This window comes from Meleagris gallopavo, chromosome 4 (genome assembly GCF_905368555.1).
Source record: "Meleagris gallopavo chromosome 4, MGAL_WU_HG_1.1, whole genome shotgun sequence".
Lineage (NCBI taxonomy): Eukaryota > Metazoa > Chordata > Aves > Galliformes > Phasianidae > Meleagris > Meleagris gallopavo.
In genome coordinates, this window is record NC_139407.1 from 22223616 (window position 1) to 22246469 (window position 22854).

Genomic DNA, 22854 nt, shown 5'->3' on the forward strand with positions numbered 1-22854 from the left:
TCTGTCTTTTAAGTTGTTAATTCTTTAATACCCGTTTTCCATTTTCAAAATGGGTAAGTGCAGAACCTCCGTGCAACAGATATTTTTTTTAATGCCTTTCTCTTGATTAAAATATGAATCTGACTTTCCCATAAGGAGATTGTATGACTGAAAATGTCATATTTCGAAGCAACTGAGGTTTCACAGTGCTCTTGTGAAAATGTGAGCACTGTGAATTCTTAACTATGTAATTGAAAATCACTGTGTTTTATGCTTTGTGTAAATATTACCTTGTTTTTGGCTGACTGCTGTATTTGGGAGGGGAGGGTGGGACGGGGGTTTATCAAAGGGCTGTTATGTTACTGAATCACGAACACGTTTAGACCTGAGATAAGTGCCTGTTTGCTCAGCTGAGCTAAGGTATCTCCAATTGCATTCAAAAATAGATCTACAACTCTAACTTAATTTGAAAAATCAAGTCTCTTTCAGAGTTGAGAATAGAAATTCAATCTATTGATTACAACAATCAAATTGTTATAAAGTTTTATAACAACGATGTAGCGTGTTGTTGTGATAATGTAAGTGCTAATGCCAGATAAATATTCTATCATTTCAAAATGCTATTGACTAGTCATGCTAGGTGGAATCTTTCTCTTTGTACGATCACAAATGGGATGGAGAATGTATGGGAATCTTAGAGATGGTTCCCAACGTACTCTTTTGTTAACTAGAGCTGTTATGAGCTCTGTACATCACTCTCCAGTGATGAGTGGACTTGAGTTCTACTGCGGGTTGGTGGCTCAGCCTGTAGAGCTGCCACAGGAGTGGAAGCTTGAGAGCAGCATACTAAGCAGTAGAGTTTATCTGCTGCCCAGTATCATTCCTGTTCCCAGGAAACAATGCCGACCTCAGTGACAGGTTTTTCATCAGTAATTTTGATCAAGCACCCTAAGCAATCTTTAAATAGAAATTGAAGGTAATCACCTAAGCTATCATTAAATGGTTCATCTCAATCAGCAGAGCCTGCTAGCTGATTGTCACTTGAAGCCTTGCAATTAACAGAATGACTGGTGTTTTTGACCAAATAGCTGAATGTGGCTTGATTAATAGTGCTATCTCAAGAATGGCCTTTTTCAGTATTTATTACCATCAGAACTGTCGATCCAGCATACTGTGTTATGTTGAAGAGACTTTGTGATAGATATAGGTGAGTGGTTGTATGTAAAATAGGCTTTAGCTGGCCTTTGGAGATTTAAGTAACAAAGTTCAAGTGCTTGAATTTTTTCATGTGCTTCATTTATTGATATAGTATTAAATCAAAAATAAAGTTAATTCATCTGTGGACTCGAGACTTTGAATTTGAAATTAATGGGTACTAGCTAAAGCTGGAGCAGCGAGTAAAGAAAAAATATTATTTGTTTCGATTTGCAGCAGTACTTAATTTATTACATGCGAACGAACATCACACTGCTGTGAGCTGGGACTTTCTAAATAATGTTTTGAGTGTATAATTAGTGATCTAACTGCTCTGTTGTTTGTTTTTTTTGCCTCCTTTTGTGTAAGCACATTACAATTTCAGGTTTTTTTTTTGTTGTTGTTGTTTTTGTTTGTTTGTTTTTTAAGCTGCCTGAATTCCACCTTGTCTGTTTTACCCTATAAGTACTTAAAGTTCTGTAGATACTGGCTGCTCGCATAGGATCCTAATTCTGTGTTTCCATATTTTAATTGCTGTCCTACCACACTATACTATATGTGAAACAAGTAATAATTTACAAAAGCTTTAACTATTTATATTCTGTTGTTGCTGTAGTATCTGCATACCTGAATAGTTTAGGAGCATAGAGTTTTTTTTATCCTTCTGATTCCTTTTGCACTGCAAAACAAGGTGTGGAGCTCTGCAGCCTGACTCTGCAGTGGGATCAGCTCCTACTCAAGTTGCTGTCCAGTGTAGTATGCATATGCAGTTTTCTTTGAAAATCTTTATTTGGCTGTGCATAAACTACAAACTAATGGAGTACAAATGAGTTCTTACCTGAAGATATGATGTTCAACCTGCTACTCTAAGGCCCACTTTGAGTATTTTTGCAGATGGCTGGAGTCAGCCTTGAGTACAGATCTGTCAGCAAAATGTATGCATAGGCCAGTTTTTAATCCAATGAAGTGTGTGGTTATATTCACTCATAAACTGAGGCTGAACACTGATTAGTCTGAGCTCAGTACAAAATAGAGTGTATTTCCAGCCTTTTATAAATGGATCTTGAATGTATGTTCTGAATATTTAAGTGAAAATTGGACATAGTAAACAACCTTTCAAATATTAAAGGAATAAAAATAAATACTTGCAGGATATTAATATGCTAGATGTTTAACTTGAGCTTTCATCACCAAATGTCAGCACAATTGTAGCTGACAAGTAAAATTGTATAGTGCAGAAAGACACGGGGATGAGTTGAATAGAGTCTTAAATCTTCCAGCAAAGGGATTTTGTTTAGAGAGAGGGCCTGCAGTTGCTATGAAGTCTGTGAAATACTTTGCAATACCTTTTGATTTCATGTGAAAGTAATGAACATTTCATGCACATATTTAGCAGATGAAAGGATGGCATCTTCAACTTCTTTGAACATCCCGTTCTCCCATCAACCTAAAACATTTTTCATTGTTTTCCATTTCAGAAAAATAAGTGAGAACCAGGGCTACATTTTACACAGATGGGTGGATGCAGAAATAAAGTTGTGTATAATATTAAAGGTCTGTATTTACAGCTGTGATATAGTCATCGCTCAAAACTTGAGTATTTATTTTAGGTGTAAATTTATGATTCAGTAAATTAGTAATGTAAGACCATTACTCCAGGTCTCAGTCTATTTTCTGAATTCATATTGCCATCAAATTGTAGTTGTACATATATAGGTTAAGAAAAACATATGCCTTTAACAAATAGCTGATAATAAAAGTAGTTTAAATAAGGACACAAAGGGCTGAAAGATGGAAAAGTGTGTGGTTCTAACCTATGTCACAACTGGAAAATATTACTTTGATAATGAAAGATGTACTCTGCTTAAATTTAAACTGTGATAGTAACTAAATTGTCTGCTGTAGAGCAGAAAATAGTTATGGCATTAGGGTTTTCTGGGTTTAGTCTTTACTTCACATCTTGTGACCTCGGTTGGATCCTCTATGAGGATAGCTTTGTCATAAACAAAGCTAGAAAAATGTTAAATACAAACTTCTTTTGTGAGTCACACAGTCACATGTTGTAATGCTGATGTCTAAAAAATCTCCAAAAATTGTAAGAGTATTTATGAACAAAATCTTCCAGTGAAGCTAGCTGTAGAGCTGCAATTATCTTCTTGTTTGAAAGGTATCAAGCCAAAGAAGCTTATGTGAGCCTGTCAGTTCTGACAGCTTCCTGGAGAAACTTGTAACACAGCTTGTTTCTTTGCTAAGTACAGATGCAGGAGGTTAAAGTAACAACTCTATGTCAGAATCCCAAAGCCTTTGAAAATGACTACATTTTTAAATCACTTAAAATAGATTTCATGAGGAACAGAAATCAGGAAACTTTTGGGATAGACAGTTCCCTCTTTTGACTATCATTTCATCGTTCTTTTTAGCTGCCACAACTGGTTGTATCCAACACAACATCCAAAAAGGTAAGCAATATAAGAATCTGATGTATGTGTATTTATTTCATCATTTGCGCTGTAATAGATAAAACCATGTGAAAACAAAAACACAACAGCCTCATTTGTAAAATACTAGGACAAAAGGCAAAATCAGGACTTTTGAACAAACAAGAAATCCTTTCAAGAACCACCTACTGCTTTGAACCCTTGATTGCTTTTCTTTTCAGGAGGATGTATTTTAAGTTTTCTTAAAACTTTATTTATCAAAAACTTTTTAAAATATCAAATATCAGCCACAGCTTGTTAAACAAGTAGTGTAATGCTCTCTTTCCCTAAGGAGGAGGAAAAATAGTAGGCTGGAGGGGAAAAGAGGCACTGGCAGAACCAATAAGTTATGCAGAGACAGGTGGTGATCTAGAATTAACTGTCTTTTACTTAGTCTCTTGCTTCACCGGAGTACAAATATCTTAGATTCCTCTATGTGTTGGTTTGATGAGCTTTAGCTGTCCTTGCCCTTTGCCACTTGCATTTTCACTGACATGTTGTGACATGAATTTGTTAAAGCTACATTATGCAGCCAGCTCTGATTACTTGAATTGGATAGCTTGTGCTAGCCTATTATGTTGTATTTGAGATAATAAACATAAGTTAGCACATGTTAACAGTTGCAGTTAAACAAACAGAAAACAGCAGCAATTAGATGTTTCAGAATTTTTTTTTTAATAAAACAACTTATATTCAAAGATAAAACATTTTTTAATAATATCATCTAGATGATTTCTCATACATTTAAAGTATTCAGACTTCAGGAGAAATTGTTTTTTAAATGGATGAACCACCGATCAGTACAAAATATTTTGGCTTGTATACATTTCCTTAGTTTAAGCAGGACAGAATACACATTTCATTAAAGAATGGTAAATGCACTTTATATATTACTGCTTCATTGTCCAAGTAAATTTCAATATTGCTTATGCATTTACTTATTTCACACACAGCATGTTCTAGAAATAAGGAAATACAAAAGAAAGTAACTGCAGTAGCTAATAAAAGCAGCTAATCCTTTAAAGCTAGTATGTGTTATATGTAAACAAATATTCGTTTACTTCTTGTCTCACGAGTAAGATTTAAAAAGAGACAGCCTGTTATCTTTGAAGTGTCAAAGTCTGAAAAAGTCATTTAAGTTCTAGCTTCGCATTTGTTAAAGGCAAATGATCAAAAGTAGTTGTATTTTTTCATGTTTAGCTGAACTATTGAAGATTTATCCCTGTGCAAGACACCCAACCATATGTAAAAATAATCACCTTCTCATAATAATCAATTGTAAAAATAAGACAGTTCTGAAGATTTAGATGTATAACCCAAACTAGCTTAGAACAGTGATGTACCCTCATAGCAATAAGTATCATTGGTGTGTTTTATATAAAAAGTCTTCACCATGTGAAGTAGGTTGTTTTGTTCTCAGGTAGGGTTCAGTACACCACTTTAAATAACAGGCTTCATGAAAGATATATATAAGTTGGAAAGAATACACAAAGCAACATAAAAATTATACTTTCTACAGCCTGATTTTTTTTTTTTTTTAAAGGAAGATTAAATGTTTCCTTATGTGATGGTAAAGGTCTTGAAATGTGGTATATGCTACTGAACAAGAGAATGAAGAAAGTTTCCTCTGAAGTTGATGGCAAGGACAAAAATTAATTGGTTTCACTCACAGCATGGCATTGAGACTTTAAACTGGACTGTAGTTCCACAGATTTCTCAGGGAAATTAAGTTTTCTTTAATTTCAAGTATAATCTTCCCTGCCACTCCTTCCAACCAAAAAAAAAAAAAAAAATCAAGTTAAAGAAAAGCAATATCGAGCGGTAAACCATTTACAAGTTTTCAGTTCTGTTTTAACACCAAAGTGGAATGGTGTGCAATGGTTTTATTACACATTTAACATAAATTAGGGAAGAAGATTGAATAGCAACCAGAATCAAATGTTAAGATCCAGATTGAAAACATATAATTAAGAAAACTGCAGAGTCATGTTATTAACTGTGGGGCAGTGTGTGTCTGTTTTCCAAATCTAGCAAGGTCAAACATTCTGCTATAGTGAAATTTAAAATGTACAGTCTGTTGTTTCTTTTCAAGCTCTGACAAAATAAAGCATGAGGCTATATTGAAGAGGGATGTAAATTTTATTCATTAAATACCTGTTTATAAGACTCTACCAATTTCAAGTACAAATTCCAATTAAGTTATCCATTCCATAATGCATATCATCTTGAAAATCTGCAGTGCTGATAGTGCAGTGACACTTACATAAAAAATAGAAAGCGGTTCAATTATTTGACTGGAAATATAACAATGTGTCACAATATATTGCAAGTTAGCATGCAGCATACATCCAGTGTTTAATGTTATAGAACTCTTTAAAATTGGGATAGAGTAATCTGTAGTTTTTACTTAGTTATGGGAGCAATTTGACTGATGAATCAGTGAACAGTAAAAACAGAAGTAACAACAAAACAGAAATGACCAATGAGAGTTGTACTTATCTATTTCTTAGGATATCTTAAATAACTATAACATCAAGGAGTAGACTGTGTAACTGGCTTATTTTCTGCCCACTGAAAAAAGCCACACTGTTTTTCCTTTCTTAAGGGGCACACAAAAAAGTTCCTTCCATTATTGGGACCAAGCTTCAGCACCATCTTCATAACGCATCGCTTGCCATGGTGACAAAATGGAAAATTCAAGTCAGCCCACTGTCAAAAGAAACAATTTTTAGCTATGGTTTTATCATATATGTTGGCTCTGAGCTCGTTATTTTAAAATTAAAAATGGAGGTAGATCTACAAGAAAGGCTTTAACAGAAATTCTTGCTACTAAGGATAGTCTGATTTCTCCAGTGATCAGTGCGCTGTATACACTTTAATTGATGTTAAATATTATAACTAGGCTTTGTAAGTTTAACTGATGTTAATGGACAGTTTTCTACAAATTAAGGCATCATAGTCATTATTGACTTAAATTTATATATTCTTTCTGTTGGTAGGTGACCTAAACTCTTCCGAGTCATGTACATTCACACAGTGAGACACTGAGACCGCAGGTTGTAGCCATAAAGGCTGGGTTGCACAGCAGTGCAGTTATGAAAGCAACAGTCCAGACAGACTACAGGATATGTTCCCTCAGAGGTTTTCAAGGTTTTGTCTTGACAGAGACATAGCTGATGTCCAGATCTAAAAAGTTTGCAGCACTCCTTCTTCCACCCAGAGGCTGAAGATAACTGAGCTGTACAAGTCCCACCAAATCAATAATTCTACTATGCATCTGCCTTACATTACGCTGAAGCAGATCAAGAGCATTTGCACAAGCAGGTATGTTCTCAGATGTAAGAAGAGTAACTGAAACAATAAGCTTACAGCCATGATTATGCTCTTAGTTTCAATTCAGTGTGAACAGATATGATTCATTAAAAGCATGAGATAATTTTAAACACTTGTGCACAGTTATAGATGATTGGGGTAAGGTGGCTGCATGAAAAAGTGATTTGAATTAAAGAAAAAGTGGGAAACATTTCAGGCTATGAAGTCCTATACTTACTTGAAAATAGTTGCACTGAGTTTCTGAGGGTAGAGGACAGCTATAAAACATCCTGCCCTTGTTTTCTCCATCCTTCCTCACAATTCTGAGTTTGCAGAGGTGACCATGTTTACTGCAATGAGGAGGGCCTGTGCTCAGTGTATGAATATCATCTGCTGAATTAACTTGAGGTTTGCTGTAATGACAGGTAACAAAATGACTTGTGCATAACGTTAAAGGGATTACCAACACATCAGTCAAAGAACTCTCTCCTATTGTTGTTATAACATGCTCAGTGCATGTTTGCATATAATGACAAAGTACTGCTTCTCTAATGCAGCTTATTGCTCCTTTAAAGCTGAATGATAACAGGGAGTGAATAAACTAAATCTAGAAGGTATCATATCAACTTTGCCCAGCATTAGCCTTGGTTTTAAGCTATTTCAATGTATTCCTAAATTCAGCTACGAAACAAAAATCATACTACTTATGTTATACTGCCCACCCTAAATCCCACATTTTAAAAGAATATTCTGCTTTTGGTAGGAAGAAGATCAATACCAAGTAATTAGTCAAAGTTGAAGGTATTTGTATGCTTCCCAGAATTTTCCTATTCTCTTTACTAAAAAATGATTGTAACGCTTGTATTCTGACAAGAAGTAATCTGACTAAGGGGAGGAAACAGTGCTGTCCAGTTTCTCTTTCTTGATTGAGGTACAGATTATGTGAATGCAATACATGAGGTTTTATTTAGAAATGGTAACAAGGAGAAGAATATTTATGCTCTTTGAAATATTTCTAATATTTATAAATCCAATTTATAGAGCAGAATAGCAGCGATGAAGCCACAGAGAAAGCTGAAAAGATCAATTATTTATTTCCATTCTTGTAAAGTTTTCAGCTAGGAGATTTGTCTGGAAGATTATAGTCTTGTAGGCAAAGTTTTATTCCAATACCTCATTAAAACATTCTCCCCCTATGCCTCATCAGGAAAAAAAAAAACAAAAACCAAAACCCCATGAAACTCCTACACTTCATGTACTTTGTGGTTCAAAGTTTGTTTGTTTTCTGTAATGTGTAAGTTGGTGGCCTTGGATAACAACCTGCTATTGTTATTGATATCCCATTTATTCTTGTTGCTCTGTTATTCTCATCCCATCTACATTTTTCCTGTGTAGTCTTCTACTGAGAAAGCAAGTAGAATACTTATTCACAGAGCACCAACTTGTTAGTAAGGTCCAGTTTCAAAACGGTGCCTCAACAATGTATTAAATAACTTCTGTATTTCAGAACAGACACAGGACCAAGAACTCTGTAGTGTATCACAAACATCTTTCACATTCCCCCTGCATACTTTACCACTATCAGTGAAATCTACTTTGCACTCCCATTACTGCTGTTTATGTCTGCTCAAGTTTTCCTTAACAATCCTATCATGTTCTCACATTTCTCTTCACTGGGAGTGGATGTGCCTGTCCAGGCAGTGTAACTTAAAATTCAGGATGGGTGGAGCACTAAAGTAAATGCATATAGGGCAGGGAGGGAAGTTAAGAGAAAATAGTGACAGTAGGTTCATTAAGTTAACTTGATCAGAAGTTTGTATCATGGAAGGAATTTGAAAATTGCTAGCTGACAAATATTTTCAATTAAAATATACAAGCAATTCAGTTACTTTCCTTATGGTATGAGAATTCACACATTTAATGTGAAATAGTAAGTCCATCTCTAGCACCTCTAATTTATTTTTAGATAGCTAGCACATTTTAAGAGTCTTCCATCATCTACCTGTTTCTCTTTAGGTTATATTTAAGAAACATGTTGAGAATACATTCTTTTGCAAATAATGAAAGAAAGCAAAAGACTAAAGGCCCTGTGTTTACACAGGGAAAACAAGTTAATAATCAAGACAGTAGAGAAAAAAAAAAATCACCTGTCTGATAAGCACTTCAGTTTACATACTTGTTATTTTTCATGATGATTTCAAGGTTTCTCCAAACAAATAGTAAAGGCAAGCAGCAATCAGACAACTCCTTTGATAGAACTGTGCTAGTTTACCTGTTTGAGCAAATCTTTTCTATTCAAGGGAATACCTGAACTATGAACAGCTGTTCAGATAACAGCAGTACTGGCTAGATGCCAAACTCAGGACTTTTCCAGCAATAGCCTAGATCCTTCAGTGCTTTTGAGGTCTCAGTGTAGTTTTAATTACTCAAGATGAAATTACCTTTAGCAGAAATGCAAAGACAGCACTGTGTGAATTTTACAACTATATTCCATTAATATTCAGGAATAAAGATGGTTTATGTAATTACAAACAAGTTTTATTATTTTGCATTTTAGAATACATACCCAATCATTACATTATGTTGGTGAACAGAGGATACGTGATGAGTTTTCTGCTTCTTCTTTGCGGGCTTGAAAGAGAGAGGCTCCTGACAGGAAGATGAAGCCACAGAAGTTACATTTGTTGAGCAATACTTGTCTATGCCTGTTCCTGAGTGGTAGACATTATTCTGATTCTGGCTGAGATTGCCTTTCGGAGCAACATACTCAGAGCATCCATCAGATAGTTGGATATCATCTTTCAATACTGCTTTATTACCAAGATCTGTTAGGACAAGAGTTGTAGTTCCAAATGCAGCTTTTCTGTTGATCTTTATTTCTCTGCTTGGTTTTCTGAAGTCATTACAAGGATATTTAATGAGATTTATGTTAAAATCTGTGGAATCTTCAACTTTCTCTGTCTTCAATGAAGAACTCACTATGCAAAATGTGAAATAAGTACAGCATTAGTTCTTGAGGTAGAAAAGTTTAAGTATGGAATGATTATAGGATTAGCTTTACCCCTAACACCACACACAACTCTAAACTTTGTTTCTTGGAATACATGTTCCTTTTTTGTTCCTACAAGACTCTTGACCCAAATAACTTGCTGTAAATCCCTTCAGTGAACATCTTAATTACTTTTCTACAAAAGGTGAAGGAGAATACAAAGTTCCCCTTCAGAGAGAAAACAGGTCTCAGTGGAAAGTCTGTCCACTACCTCTTTTATCTCTTCTTAATATCTAAATACAGAAGTCTGCACAGAAGGTAGCAATCTTTGTGTCTTTATAGGTCTCATTCACATCTGCTTTCTGCCCACTGAGAGGTCTAGATAGTAGCCTTAAAGCTCCAGTAAGAGATACCAACAAATTTAGTCCAAAATCCTCCTTAATCTGAACTCAGAGGAAAACAAAACAAAACAAAAAACTAGCTCCTGAGAAATCCAGCAGTGCTTTGGAAAGGGTACCAAAATATCTACTCCCCTTCTGGTTTTGTTCACGTGAAGGAATGTGAATTACTTCTCTGCACCACTGATTTATCTGCCAGGCATTTCCTGCAAGTGTCTAACAACTTTAATGAGAGTTTAAAGTATGGTATTTTGTTTCACTCTTTGCCCCAGCAAAAATAAACGATCACCACAGAGAATTGTCTGTAGAATCCCCACCTGCAAATAAAGCTGGAAGGCAAGACACCTCTAGGGTTTAAGACAAGACAGTTTCTATGATCATCTGTGTAAGATTTCCTCCAAATCTGACTTTAAGTCTGCTAAAGTTATATAAATACAATTCACAGTAAGTCATTTCTACAGTTCTATAGTTCTAAAAACTGCACCAAAACCACAACCCTCCTTTCCCCAGTATGGGCTCCAGGCAACCTTTCAATACCTTCAGGCCTTGAAGTCAAACAGGCATCACAAGCTTCAGCAGAAGGCTTGTTTATTAGGGTGCAGCGCATACACGTCCACTCTTCTTCAGATTTCTGAGCTATGTGTTCATTAGAACATGACCCCCTGCCACATGCCCAGCCAATTAGGCTATTTCTAGTTGGCAGTTTGCTGTGAAACAGAAGAATGATGTTAGTCTTTTGTGACGTTTCCTCTACAAATTACCTTACATCGCCATGTTCAGGGAGGCAAGAACCTAGAGAACAAGCAGTACAGCATGCTATACCTGCCTAACAGCATGTCACTGTAAGAGTTTGATTTTCTTCTTTACCTAAAGGGCAAATCTTTCCCAAGGAATACAAATATTCAAACTAACACCGACAAAAGGTTAACAATCAACAGAGATGCTCTGCAATACAATGCTACAGCCTCTCTCAAATTCCCTACTGTTCTCGAATAGAGTAGCAAGAAATTTGGCAAGAAAGGACAATCACTTCTGTACATTTCTCCCCATCTGTTGTACAGAATATTTACTAATAAATGCATTACTGAATGAAGAACTAATCAGAAGTTGCTACAGAAAGTCACACAATCTAACAAGTTTCAACAATTTTTTTTTTTCTCTCATGTAAACAGCATCCATTAGGCCAATTTGTTGTCATAAAAGCCAACATAATTGAAAATGTTAAAGCTACAAAATCTCTCTTTTGTCTCTCCATTTCCTGATTTTTTATTTTTAAACATGTAGGTGCTTGTTCAGTTATAACTGGTAAGACAAAGCTGTATTGCAAATAGTTCTATAGAGTTTTTCTGTAGTTATTTTTCGTTTAAATTACTGTATTCATATGTTGGTACATCTATTTAGGACCATAGTTACTGTTTTAATCACTGCATGCTATGAAGGACTAGTTTTGTCATACTATTCAAAAATTGTTAGCGTGCAAAATGAAACTATCAGTTCCATGACATGCAAAGTTTTAGGTACTACGTTTGCTAAGTCATCAAACATTTGTCTCCATAATTGGTGAACTGTTGTGACACTCCTTAGACTTATACTTACTCTGTAATTATCACTCTCTTTAACAGGCTAGGTATCTAAAATGCTTCTCCTCCCACCCCCCCAATAGTTGAGATCTCTACCACAGCTCTTTCACAAAATAAGGAGGAGTTATAATAGACATTGCAGTATCATTCCCAATATATTGGAGTAGATAACAAAACAGCCTAACTAGTAATTTAAAAATGCCTATTTTTAATACTATCTAATAATTTCTACTACTCAGCAGTCAAATGAGCATTATCAGACTGAAATTATTCAGCATGTCTTCTTTACAAGTATAATACTCCTCCCCCTTAACATTTTTCCATATTTCACTATCCAAAAGATGTATTTTAAAGATTCAAGGTATACTTGAATTTGATGAAGTTGCTTATAATGGCTCCTGTCTTTATTTTGTCATTTGAGCAAAAACATAAGCTACTGGACTTAACCCAGGAATCACTGAGTTAAATTCTACAGTTTATGATCTGTAGCACATCAGTTTGATTACATAGGCTCCCGTTCACCTTCAAACATGAGAAGGTTGGACTTGCAGAAAAGCCACCTGAGAGATAAGGACACATTAAAGTGGTAAAAGTTACTGTGTAGCAGAAAGAGCAGTATAATGTAGCAGTCTGACCATAAAGATGAAGACAGTACTGGAAACAGCCTTGCAGGGAGGTCATTCTGAAAGCATGCCTCCTATTCATTTCTGAGGAATTTGCACAGAGCTGAGGAACACAGTAACACTACTTGATAGAGCAGATTTTCAGCTACAAAACACTATTTTTCAACAAAGTCAGTACCAGTAACTACCTGTTTTCATCACTGATATACAACAGCCCACATACCACTCTTATAAAAATCTGTATGGCTGTCAGAACATGGCTTGTATTTCACTTCACTGTTGCCAGTGCTGAAAATAAGAGACAATACTTCCAGAGCAGCCTTCGTGTTTCTAGAGTTACTATTAACACAATTTTAACTAAAATATACAATTGCTTAATTGTTTGTTTTCAGAAAGACACTGCTTCTTCTAGAACGGAGAAAAAGTTATTTCTTCCCCTTGCATAATTTCATGGTTGTGTGACTCAGTGGAACATTTCCACCTCTCTACTGTTTTTCAAAGTACTTCTCATAACTTTCAGAGAAAAAAAAAACCAAACAACCCAAGAGATTGATGTTATCAGCATGTGAAATATTTATCTTCTATGCTGGAATTTTCTATGTTTGATCTGCACTGAGAAGTGATTTTTAAGCTTTAAGCAAAATCCCTTTGGCCATCTGAATCTTGAAGAAAGTTGGAAGGGAGGGTGGCAGAGTAAGATAATTTGGTGTAAAACTTCTATATTTTTCTGTAAATCCTATTAAAAAAACCAACAACTTCTCTCTCTATACATATATATCCATGCACAAACACAAACACACACACACTAATGAAAACAAAGTTTTTTAAATGGAAATCGTGTCTTTCATCAGACTGACAGAGTTCAATACAAAAAAAGCAAGACTGAGGCCTCAGATGAAAATTTACTAGAATAACTTAGGTGTGGAAGAATCTGCAAGTAATGTGCTTTTGAAACTTTTACCTTTTGCCCTTCTGTGATATCAAACGCATTTTTGCTTTTTCTGAAATAAAAGGAAGGCTGCTGCTAGCGTAATTTATATGCAACTGAAAGTCTCTATGGCACACTTATAGTAAAAAAGTCTGAAGCTCTACAGTACTTGCTGCATTCTGAATTTACTTTCCTTGATTTTCCTCAGTATCTCTCTACATCTAGAGCAAAATTATGTAGATGTAGTTATTCGTAGTTATTCCTGAGGGCTTCCTAAAAGAAAGGAGACACAGATTCTTACCTTCCTCATGCCATTCAACTCACTCACATGCAAGCATCCAAGTCTATTATGTTTCTAACTGAGAAGAGAGAACAATTTTTCTAAAAGCAGTGAATAATTCTGAGTACTTTTTGTTGTTTTTATGATTTTCACATTTGATTAGCTAGTTTATAGCAGAAGGGATCTTTAAGACAAGTATTCTAAATCAAAGCTTTTAGCCGTTTTTAATAAGTACAAGTGAGCTTAGATACAAAACACATACTGGTTTGCGTGCAGCCATTCTATTTGCTTTCTATTGTTACCATAACAGCACTTTCAGGACACCAGTACTTCAGTGTTATAAAGATATAATCATACCTAACACTGACAAGCTGAGGATCAGCCTTTTGACATCGAGAGCAGAAGTAAGTCATCCTGTTATTCTCTCCTAAACGACACACAGTGATTTTCTCATTGCACTGACCGCAGGTTTGGCGCCTGTATACTTTGTAGTGTTTGTAGAGTGGAGACCCAGTTTTGCGGCACTAAAATAGAACACGTTTAAAAACCAAGTTACAGATACTATATAAATTATGGTAGCTTTTCTACAGCTCATCTGAAACTAAACTAAAATTAAAAAAAAAAAATACCTGTGTAGACTAATAGCTTAATGATTAAACAAAGACATTAGAGACATGTCCATGAGGGCTACATCCTGTATTTCATCTTCTTTTATTTCAAAAATTAAATCTGGTATATCATGGTGCAAAATTTTCTGAGTATTGGAATAAAGAAAGAAATACACAAAAAAGACATACTAGCATGGCATCAGCAGACATATGCTAGGGATCTCTTGCATTTAGATGGACCATCTAACTTTAACAGCAGTCTTCTTTGACCTGTCAGCTGCAAAAATACACTGGGAGAGCTCATGAGCTCCAATCAACACAGCAGAGAAAATGAATAAGAGTCAGCTTGAGCCCAATAAAGTTGCTCAGTTTCATCCTAGTGCTCATCACACCAGACAGGCTGGCTTGTGAAATGCTAGTTGGCACAATGGCAAGATCCCCATCCCCAGGAGCTGGCAGAAAGTCATGTTAAAGTAGGAACAGAACAAACTCAAAGGACACAGTGACCTAATGAGACCCCAAAGAGTTGACAAGCAGGCATATTTCATGAGACAGTTCATGCAAAGTCAACACAGGCAAACCCCAGTTAAAACTGACAGAAGGAAAAAAAAAGTAAAATCAGGAAGAGCCCAGTAGAGATACAGCCAGTAATTCAGTCAGAAGGAATTACTGATAAAGTGTTTGCATGAATATTCACAAGCAATTTTTTTTGTAAATTTCTCCTTTAGAAGTCCATTTTTTATTAGTTTTGTTCCATTGGTTATTAAAACCAGACAAAAATAACAGCTTTACTATATGAACTAGGTCCCACATATTTATGTCTGTAAGGTGTTAAACTACAAATCAAAGTGTAGAATGATTACTATAATAATTACAGTATGCTGACATTCTATAAACAATGATCATCACTACTACATATTAATCTGTTTTTGTTATGTTTTTATCTTCAAGAGGCTTTGGGGGCAAGTTCATCCTTAAAAAGTACTTAGCTGATGAATACTTAGAAGGCTTAGTTATAAAAATTTAAGGTAAGTAAACTGAGCTACAGAAAATGTAAATTGTTTATTGTTAGTCTAAATGGTTGTGACATGCCTATCCTTAGTATTGTATGCTGATGCAGAACCACTTGCTCTCTGTTTATTGGTAGGCTTCCCTATGAAGTTTGGATAATGAAAAGATTTCAAATCTAGCTAGATTAATCGCTACTCTTTGACAGGTTAACAGAAAGCAGAGATTTAAATAGGCTAAAATGTAATTCATTTATAACCTCTACCACTGTAAGAATGTATTAGAAATGTTAAATCTTTTTCTCCTAGCTTACCAAAAAGAACTTCTAGCAACGCTAGCTCCTTGTCTTTCATGAACAACTTTGAGAAACAGACAAGCATTTCAATCCTCTTTCATTCCTCTGCGTGCAGCTTAAAGAAAAACAAGAATGCAGCAACATACAAGAATTAGGCCCAGTTCGTTCATTCTGTTTTGCAAAGAGGAAGAGCCACTAGGAATTACAAGGTTGACAAGAGAAGAAATTAAATCCTATTGAATGGGAGTAGGGAACAGCTTGAGTTTATTTTGCTTTATCAACCAAAGAATTTGTCACAGTTAGGAAGAAATGTTAGGATTTACAATGTATTCATTCATATAAATGTACTTATTTCACGTTTCATAAAGTTGCATTAATTGAATTCCCATAAAAATTCCCAGGGGCAAGCAGTAGCTCCTAGTTTGAAGAGCTGTCACCTTACATGTATGTGCCTAACCTATATTAATTCTGACACATTCAGAGTGACTTCATATGTACAGCAAAACTGTACTGAATTGGCCCATGTCATTCTTCCTGCTGCAACTTGGCCAAAGTTCTGCACATTCTTACAGTCTAGATTTCCCCACTCTTCCATCTCTTGATAATTTGCAATAAAACGCAAAGCAAGACTCCTATTCACTGAAACACTTGTTTTATTTCTTTTCCTCTTTTCCCTGATGAAATACAGCTGTGATGCTGTAATCAAGTTTTGGAGGTTTCTTAGAAATCTGTCCATACCTTATAAAAAAGCAGTGTAAAGTCACGTGTCATTTTCACTAAGTGACGTATATGCTCATCTGTTAATTGGCAAACCTGCAAATAAAGCAAGTATAATTTTTACAATATCGCTATATCAACTGACATCAGTAAAGATATCTGTATAGACACAGGCACTCCAAACACCTTTCAATGAATTCTCTTAGCAAGGAAAAAAATAGTACTCTTTCATATTATACACCACACAAACTCATTATGTAAATAACAAATAATGTACTTTGCCTCAATCATGCAAAATATTAGGTAAAAACTTCAGTGTTCTACTTCTTTATTGACCTAAGAGTTCCTGATTATAGAGATCATATGAGCTGGCAACAGAATTCACTCTGCTGGGAATAAAGAGATGACTCCCCTTGAACCTAAAACTCGCTTCAAATGGATAGTCATCATATCCATGAATGTAATCATACAGTTCTAATTAGGGTTAAAGTTCAGACTGATTCTATGAAAAACTTCCAGAAATATTATGTTTAACAATAATTCCTACTATTTTCACTTGCTTTCCTCTGCATTTTATGTAATCTCAGTTTCCTTCGCTAATTCTACAGAATTAGCTATAGAAAAGCACATGAGCAAAGAAACCCCAGGCATTCTTAGTTTTATTTATAGACAATTTAAAGGCAGCAGAACATGATGCTGGATAAAGTCAGGACTTTAAAGTTAAATTAATTCCCTAGAAAAGAAGTTCCAAGCTGTAAAACAGGCTTGGTGCAATAAATGTCTAACCTGGGAGACAGGAGAACAGTAACAGGTTTCAAGGAAAGCTATATCAAGTTCTTCCAATCAGAATGATGGAACTAAAATTTAGTTAATGATAGATAATAAAACAAAGGAAGATTAGAAGATAACAAAATTTTATATAAACATATATTTATTCTCCTAATACTTTGGGATAATTGAAAACAGTCTTGATGCAATCCACCTACTTTAGCAGCTGGATGGAGACCGCTGTCAAATAGTGCTTCGTTTTTTATGATATTTCCAACTCCAGGTAATACTGTTTGATCCAGTAACACATCACATAACATCTGGGTTTTCTGCTGCTTAACCTCACTTTCTGCTCTTAAGAAGCTAAACTTTGGAGAGCAGACATCCAAGCTTTCCATCATTCTCACTTTCTGCTCACACTCTGCTACATTTCTGGAAAAGAAAAACCAACAAGATGTATAATTTTTTAATCTTACTTATAATTTAGCAACTTAAAAAAAAAAACAATATATGAAAGTGTAACAGGTTATTATTTGCAGATAACACAAAACATGAAAATACCACTCAGGGGAAGAGGCCCAGAAGTTATATAAACCCCTCCCTTACGAGACAGTTCAGTGATACATATGTAGAACATAAAAGTATCTGTCCAACATGCAAGAAACCATTCTCATTTAGTTCAAATTAGCTTGAGAACTAGTTAAATCTATTTGCAATATAAGAATCATGTGTTTGGACCATCAACCATAAGGTATACAGGTACATGGCTTCAGCAGATTTCAACGTGACAAGAAATTTATATTTTCTTAAACCTTGATTTTTTTAGGCTAACTACAATCAAACTGAAGAACATATAGTTGCAAGAAAATTCAGTAGAAGCTATCTGTTCCATAGTATTAAGCTTACATATGATATAGATATATTACTTGAATTTACATGTTCCTTTTCACCCAACAATTTAAAATGCTTTAAAATTAAGCTTGCTACATTAATTTTATTACCAGCAGGAAGTACAGTGCTAAAGGACAAATATAGCTACATAACATTAATTAGTAAAACCAAACCAAATTGCTGTCACAAAAACCCAACAAACATAACCTTGGGGCCACAAAAGTTTGAAAACAGTAATTGCTACAGATACTTATTACTTCTTAAATTTTAAATATAACTTTCTTAGCAAGAATAGGTTTCAGCTTTCAGATCAAAGGACTGAATTAAATCCAAGTTTCATTCCCAGGCTCAACAATATCTAATGAGACTGTGGTATAGAACTACTTTAACTCCTTACAAACTGTGATACAAAAAGTGACAAAATTAGATCTCCATATCAATAAACGTTTTAGTAAGTTTTGATTTATTTCTTTTATCTATGATGGCTTTCAGCCAAACAATTAACACGGTCTTTTTTATTTTTTTTACTTCATCCTTAGAAGAATGTTATAAACCAAGCCGTGTTTATTTTTTTTTTTTTTCCTCTTTTGTTCTGTTGTTTTCTGTTGTCATTCAAAGTTGGTTAGTTTCTGCCTTACCTATACTCTGCTGTCACCTCAAAGAAACAAATAGTATCTTCTATAAGTTGTATCTCCAAAACTGGTAATGCTCCATTTCTGTCTTTACTTCTGTCAGGATTAATGCGCATGGAACCATTCATACCAAAGTGAATCCTTGGAAAGAAAGAAAATTCTTATGGGTATTTTATCTTAACAATGTTCTCAAGCATTTGCTAGTCTAGTTTTTATAGTTAGGAGCTGTTCTCACCTAACCAAGTCAGTAAGCATGTACATAAATTCTAGTTGCTAAGAGAAACATTACTTATTAATTTTCAAAGGCCCGTGACCAAGGCTTTCTTCTTACAAATCAGTTCAGTTAGTTTAGTTATTCCAGCTGCATCTGCTTCTGTTACCTATTTACAGTCCTGAAGTGCCATTAACTAGTCAAGAAAAGTATAAGCCAAAATATTGCACTAAAACTTCAAGAAAGTGCCTTTTTTAAGACTACATTCATCGTCATAGCTGATCATTTCATTAGCCAAGCTTCACTACACTATTTAAAAGAAATGTTAGTCATAGTCAGTCATGATGAGAAAAATATTTCATGATCATTGCTATGTTTATATTAGAAGGCTTTAGAAAGTTACAAGATTTCACTCTATTGTGTTTCATTACCTTTAATCTGCTGAAATCAAGTAAAACAGAATTCTTATTTTAATTACAAATAGAAAAAAAACACTAATTAAACTTAGGATCTATTATTCAATTATAGCTAGTAGTAAGACGGTGATTTTTTGTTGTTTTAAAGTACTTTTTGCCTAAGGGTTCACTAGCAACGCATTTCCCCCCTCAAAGACATTGTCTTATGAAAGCCAGGAAAAAATGACCATCTTAAAGCTGCAGTTAGAAATCTTCTATACAACGTGAATGGGTTCTTAAACCATCAGTAATACTCTCTAGAATGAACTTTGAGTGATGAGTCTTTTGATATACTGTGTTAACTACTGTACTGAAAGTACAATTATAGATTAAAGACTCCATTATAAATTGATATAGAGTTACAGAGAGTTTCAAGCATTTAAAATGAGTCTGTACAGAAGTTTCTCCATAACACAAACTTTCTAAATCTCTGGACAAGAACAAAAAGATCCTCTAAAAACACATAGTAAACATCTTCTTCATCTCTTACCTCAAAGCTTTTTGATCAAAATACATAAAAAATTCCTTTCCCAATGTTTCCACACCCCTGAAAACTTGTCCACTAAGGAAATCATGACTAGAGGTTCTCTCCTCACTTGCGGCAGTCTGAAAATGAGCACACAAAAAGATTAAAACAGAATGAACAAACACTGAACTTCACAAGTTTCTGACAGCTTATTTTCCTCTCCTGTCAAGGTCCCTCTGAGTGGGGACTCAGGGGCTCTAAAGGTCCCTTTCTGCAGTTATTGAGTAGAAAAACAACAATTTTTTTTTTTTTTTTTTGCATGACATGAACATCATTTACTTCACCTTTATAGAAATAAGAAAGCACTCTCATTTCACCCTTACATCAACTATTAATCCCTTCCAATAAGAGTATTTGAGTAAGATACTACACAGCAAGCTTTCTTTTTACTTAATCTGCTCAGGTTTGTTTAAAACAAACCAGAGTAAGAAGTGACAGAGATGAAAAGTGAACATGACATTCAAAATATTCCAAGTTATACCCTTGCCACTTCAGAACTAATAGCACAGTGTGGGTGCCCTTAGTACTGTTGCAGCAGTGGCCAAAGCCTCAGCTATAGTTTACAGCCCGCGATGGCCATTTCTTGATGAATAAAGGCAACCCGAGGTGACCTCTGCTGCAGTGCATAACGAGCACTGAAGGGAATGAAATTTCTCTATGAAATAACTCCTTACTTTTAAAAAGCTCAGTCCTAAGGGATACAAAGCTACAGACTAACCTGTTGATGGCATAATTCAAACAGATTTATCTAGAAGTCCACTCCTTCTTAAGTCTGTTTAGGCATTACCTTTCTGAGCCTTAATCACAAGTTCTCGTGCCGTCTTATCCACACCAAAAGGGATGTATACATGCCGGGGGGCTCCCCAGCCTTCTACTCCGGGATACCCAGCACGCTTACGATGAAAGTACACACAGCCCCTTGCAGCAAAGCACAAACAGGTGTTGCAAACAGCCCCAACCACACCCCTAATGAGAGCCAGACTATATCCCAACCTGTTTCCTCACCGGAAGGATTCACAAGCCCCAGCAAAGTCTGAAGCAAAGGAGAGCGTCTCTAAAAGCTCTCCCCCAGCCTAGCAGGACCCAGCACCACGCACACCCAAGAATTCGAGCTGCCACCCGGTTCCTCACCGCAGCGCGAGCCCCAGCCGGCAGAGCGCTGCCCCGTGCGCTGCGCACCGCCTGGCCCCGGCGCACTCGCGCCCGCAGCCGCTCCGCGAACAGCACGCAGCACGGGCCTTCCACCATGGCGCCGCCTCTTCCCTTCGAATCTCCCGCTCGCTGTGGGGCGGAGCTGCCGGGCCGCCCTGGTGAGCGCCGAGGGAGGAGGCGGTTACGCTAGGGATGAATGTCCCGGCATAACCCTAAAAGGCCCCGAGGGGCGGACAGGGCCGGGCACGTCTCAGCATTGTTTGCACTCGCAGCCCCGCCCCCCTCGGCACGCGGTGTGGTTTGAATCTGGAACCGTTTTCGCGGCTGGGAGCAAAAGCCGTATGAACGTTAAGCAAAACGCTTTGTTCTGCGAGACCCTTCAGAGAAAACACGGTATATCTTATTCATTTTTGTTCTTAGGAATGCAGTTCTAATGCCTTCTTGTCATAGAATGGTTTGGGTTGGAAGGGACCCTTAAGATCATCTCGCTCCAACCTCCTTCTGTAGACAGGGACACCCTCCATAGAACAAGTTGCTCAAAGCCCCGTACTGCTTGGTCTTCAACGCTTCCAGGGCATCCACAGACTCCCTGGGCAGACACCTGGGCATCCACAGACACCTGTTCTGGTGTCTCACCATCCTCACAGTAAATAGTTTCTTCCTAATATCCAGTCTAAATCTACCCTCTTCCAGTTTAATGCCTGATTAGTGATTGCAGTCTTCTTTTTGTTCCCTAAAAAGCCTTGCAAGTGCATTTTTTTTGTAGGACTAACTTAATGCACAACTGGAAATTAATTTCAGCCCTTAAAGGAGTCAATATTTAACAGGCTTTTGCAGCCAGTTCAACTCTGTGTACACAATGGAAAATGTTCTTTTTCCTGATGCTGTTTAGGTAAAAATAAATATAATAAACTCCACAAGCTTAACAAAATACTGAAGGACCTTAGGATCAAAGATAGAGCATTGGATGCCATTTCCTAACATGCACCTCATGGGGTGTACTCAAACATCTCTGTGGTGATTATTTCTTACATAAGCAGTTTGTACAGTCTTCTATCAAAGCTCAAGCCTTGATTACAATGTGTGCAAATCCTGAAAGGATGACTACTAGTTCCCTTAAGGGATGTGACTAAATGAAGTTTACAAAAAAAAAAAAAAAAAAAGAATTCAGATATGCTACTGAATGAATTTAGTATATGCTATTATATAATTAGGATATACCAATAAATGTAATCCCTTTCCTTCTGTGTGTGTGTGTGTGTGGTTACCATTATAATGTTAAACAATAACTATGAGAGAATCAGACTCACTAGTCAGAGAGCAGAGATCCAAAAGGTGGAGAAACTTAAACTGATTCTTCTGCTGTTCCTATGTTCCTCCTACCTTACTGTTTTTCCTAGGCAGTTAGAAATCAGTGCTTAATATAATTTTCTATATTCAGACGTTAACACCTTAAAAATATACCAACAACTCCCATTATTTCGTTATTAAATATACTGTATTTTGTGATCAGGGAGTTCATAAGTGGATATTTTTCTGTTAATTGCTTCTGCAATGTGTTGCTACAGGTTGGACTTTTAATCTCACATCTAATTTCCAATTAGACATTCCAATGCTAACAATTTAATGAGGTTCTACTCCCTTTCCTGCTCATGTATACAAGTGAATTTTAGTTAGAGAATCTGCAATAACTCAACTTTTACATGCACTAGAAGTTGAACTCAAATTTCGTACAAACATTGTTGGTGAGCTTCATATTAAAGTGTCTGGTGGTTGTTGATAAAGATTTGGGACTTTCTTTACTTTAAGGAAATACTTTAGGAATGCATTT

The 22854-nt window shown here is 35.9% G+C and overlaps 1 protein-coding gene and 1 long non-coding RNA gene across 4 annotated transcripts in view; one reads left to right on the forward strand and one right to left on the reverse strand.

The window, feature by feature from the left end:
* Positions 1-5285: 5285 nt before the first annotated feature.
* Positions 5286-21181, reverse strand: NEIL3 (nei like DNA glycosylase 3). Of its 3 annotated transcripts, XR_014882905.1 has the most exons (11): positions 21003-21181; positions 19836-19951; positions 18686-18820; positions 17375-17588; positions 16410-16484; positions 14118-14284; positions 10887-11056; positions 9529-9940; positions 7201-7375; positions 5805-6359; positions 5286-5417 (listed from the first exon to the last, which is right to left on the reverse strand). XR_014882905.1 is itself a non-coding variant. In XM_003205527.5 (10 exons), exons 1-10 carry the CDS (start codon positions 21117-21119, stop codon positions 6183-6185), a joined length of 1758 nt encoding a protein of 585 aa, XP_003205575.2. In that variant the 5' UTR covers positions 21120-21181; the 3' UTR covers positions 5598-6182. The 3 variants fall into 3 exon arrangements, 2 of the variants coding, with proteins under 2 accessions (XP_003205575.2, XP_010708064.1); XM_003205527.5 differs by lacking the exon at positions 5286-5417 and having other exon boundaries at positions 5598-6359; XM_010709762.4 differs by lacking the exon at positions 5286-5417 and having other exon boundaries at positions 5598-6359; positions 20877-21007.
* Positions 21142-22854, forward strand: part of LOC146544439 (uncharacterized) — a 226066-nt gene continuing 224353 nt past the window's right edge. The window contains exon 1 of the long non-coding RNA XR_014882906.1: positions 21142-21416. This is a non-coding gene — a long non-coding RNA (uncharacterized LOC146544439). The remainder of the gene's footprint in view (positions 21417-22854) is intronic.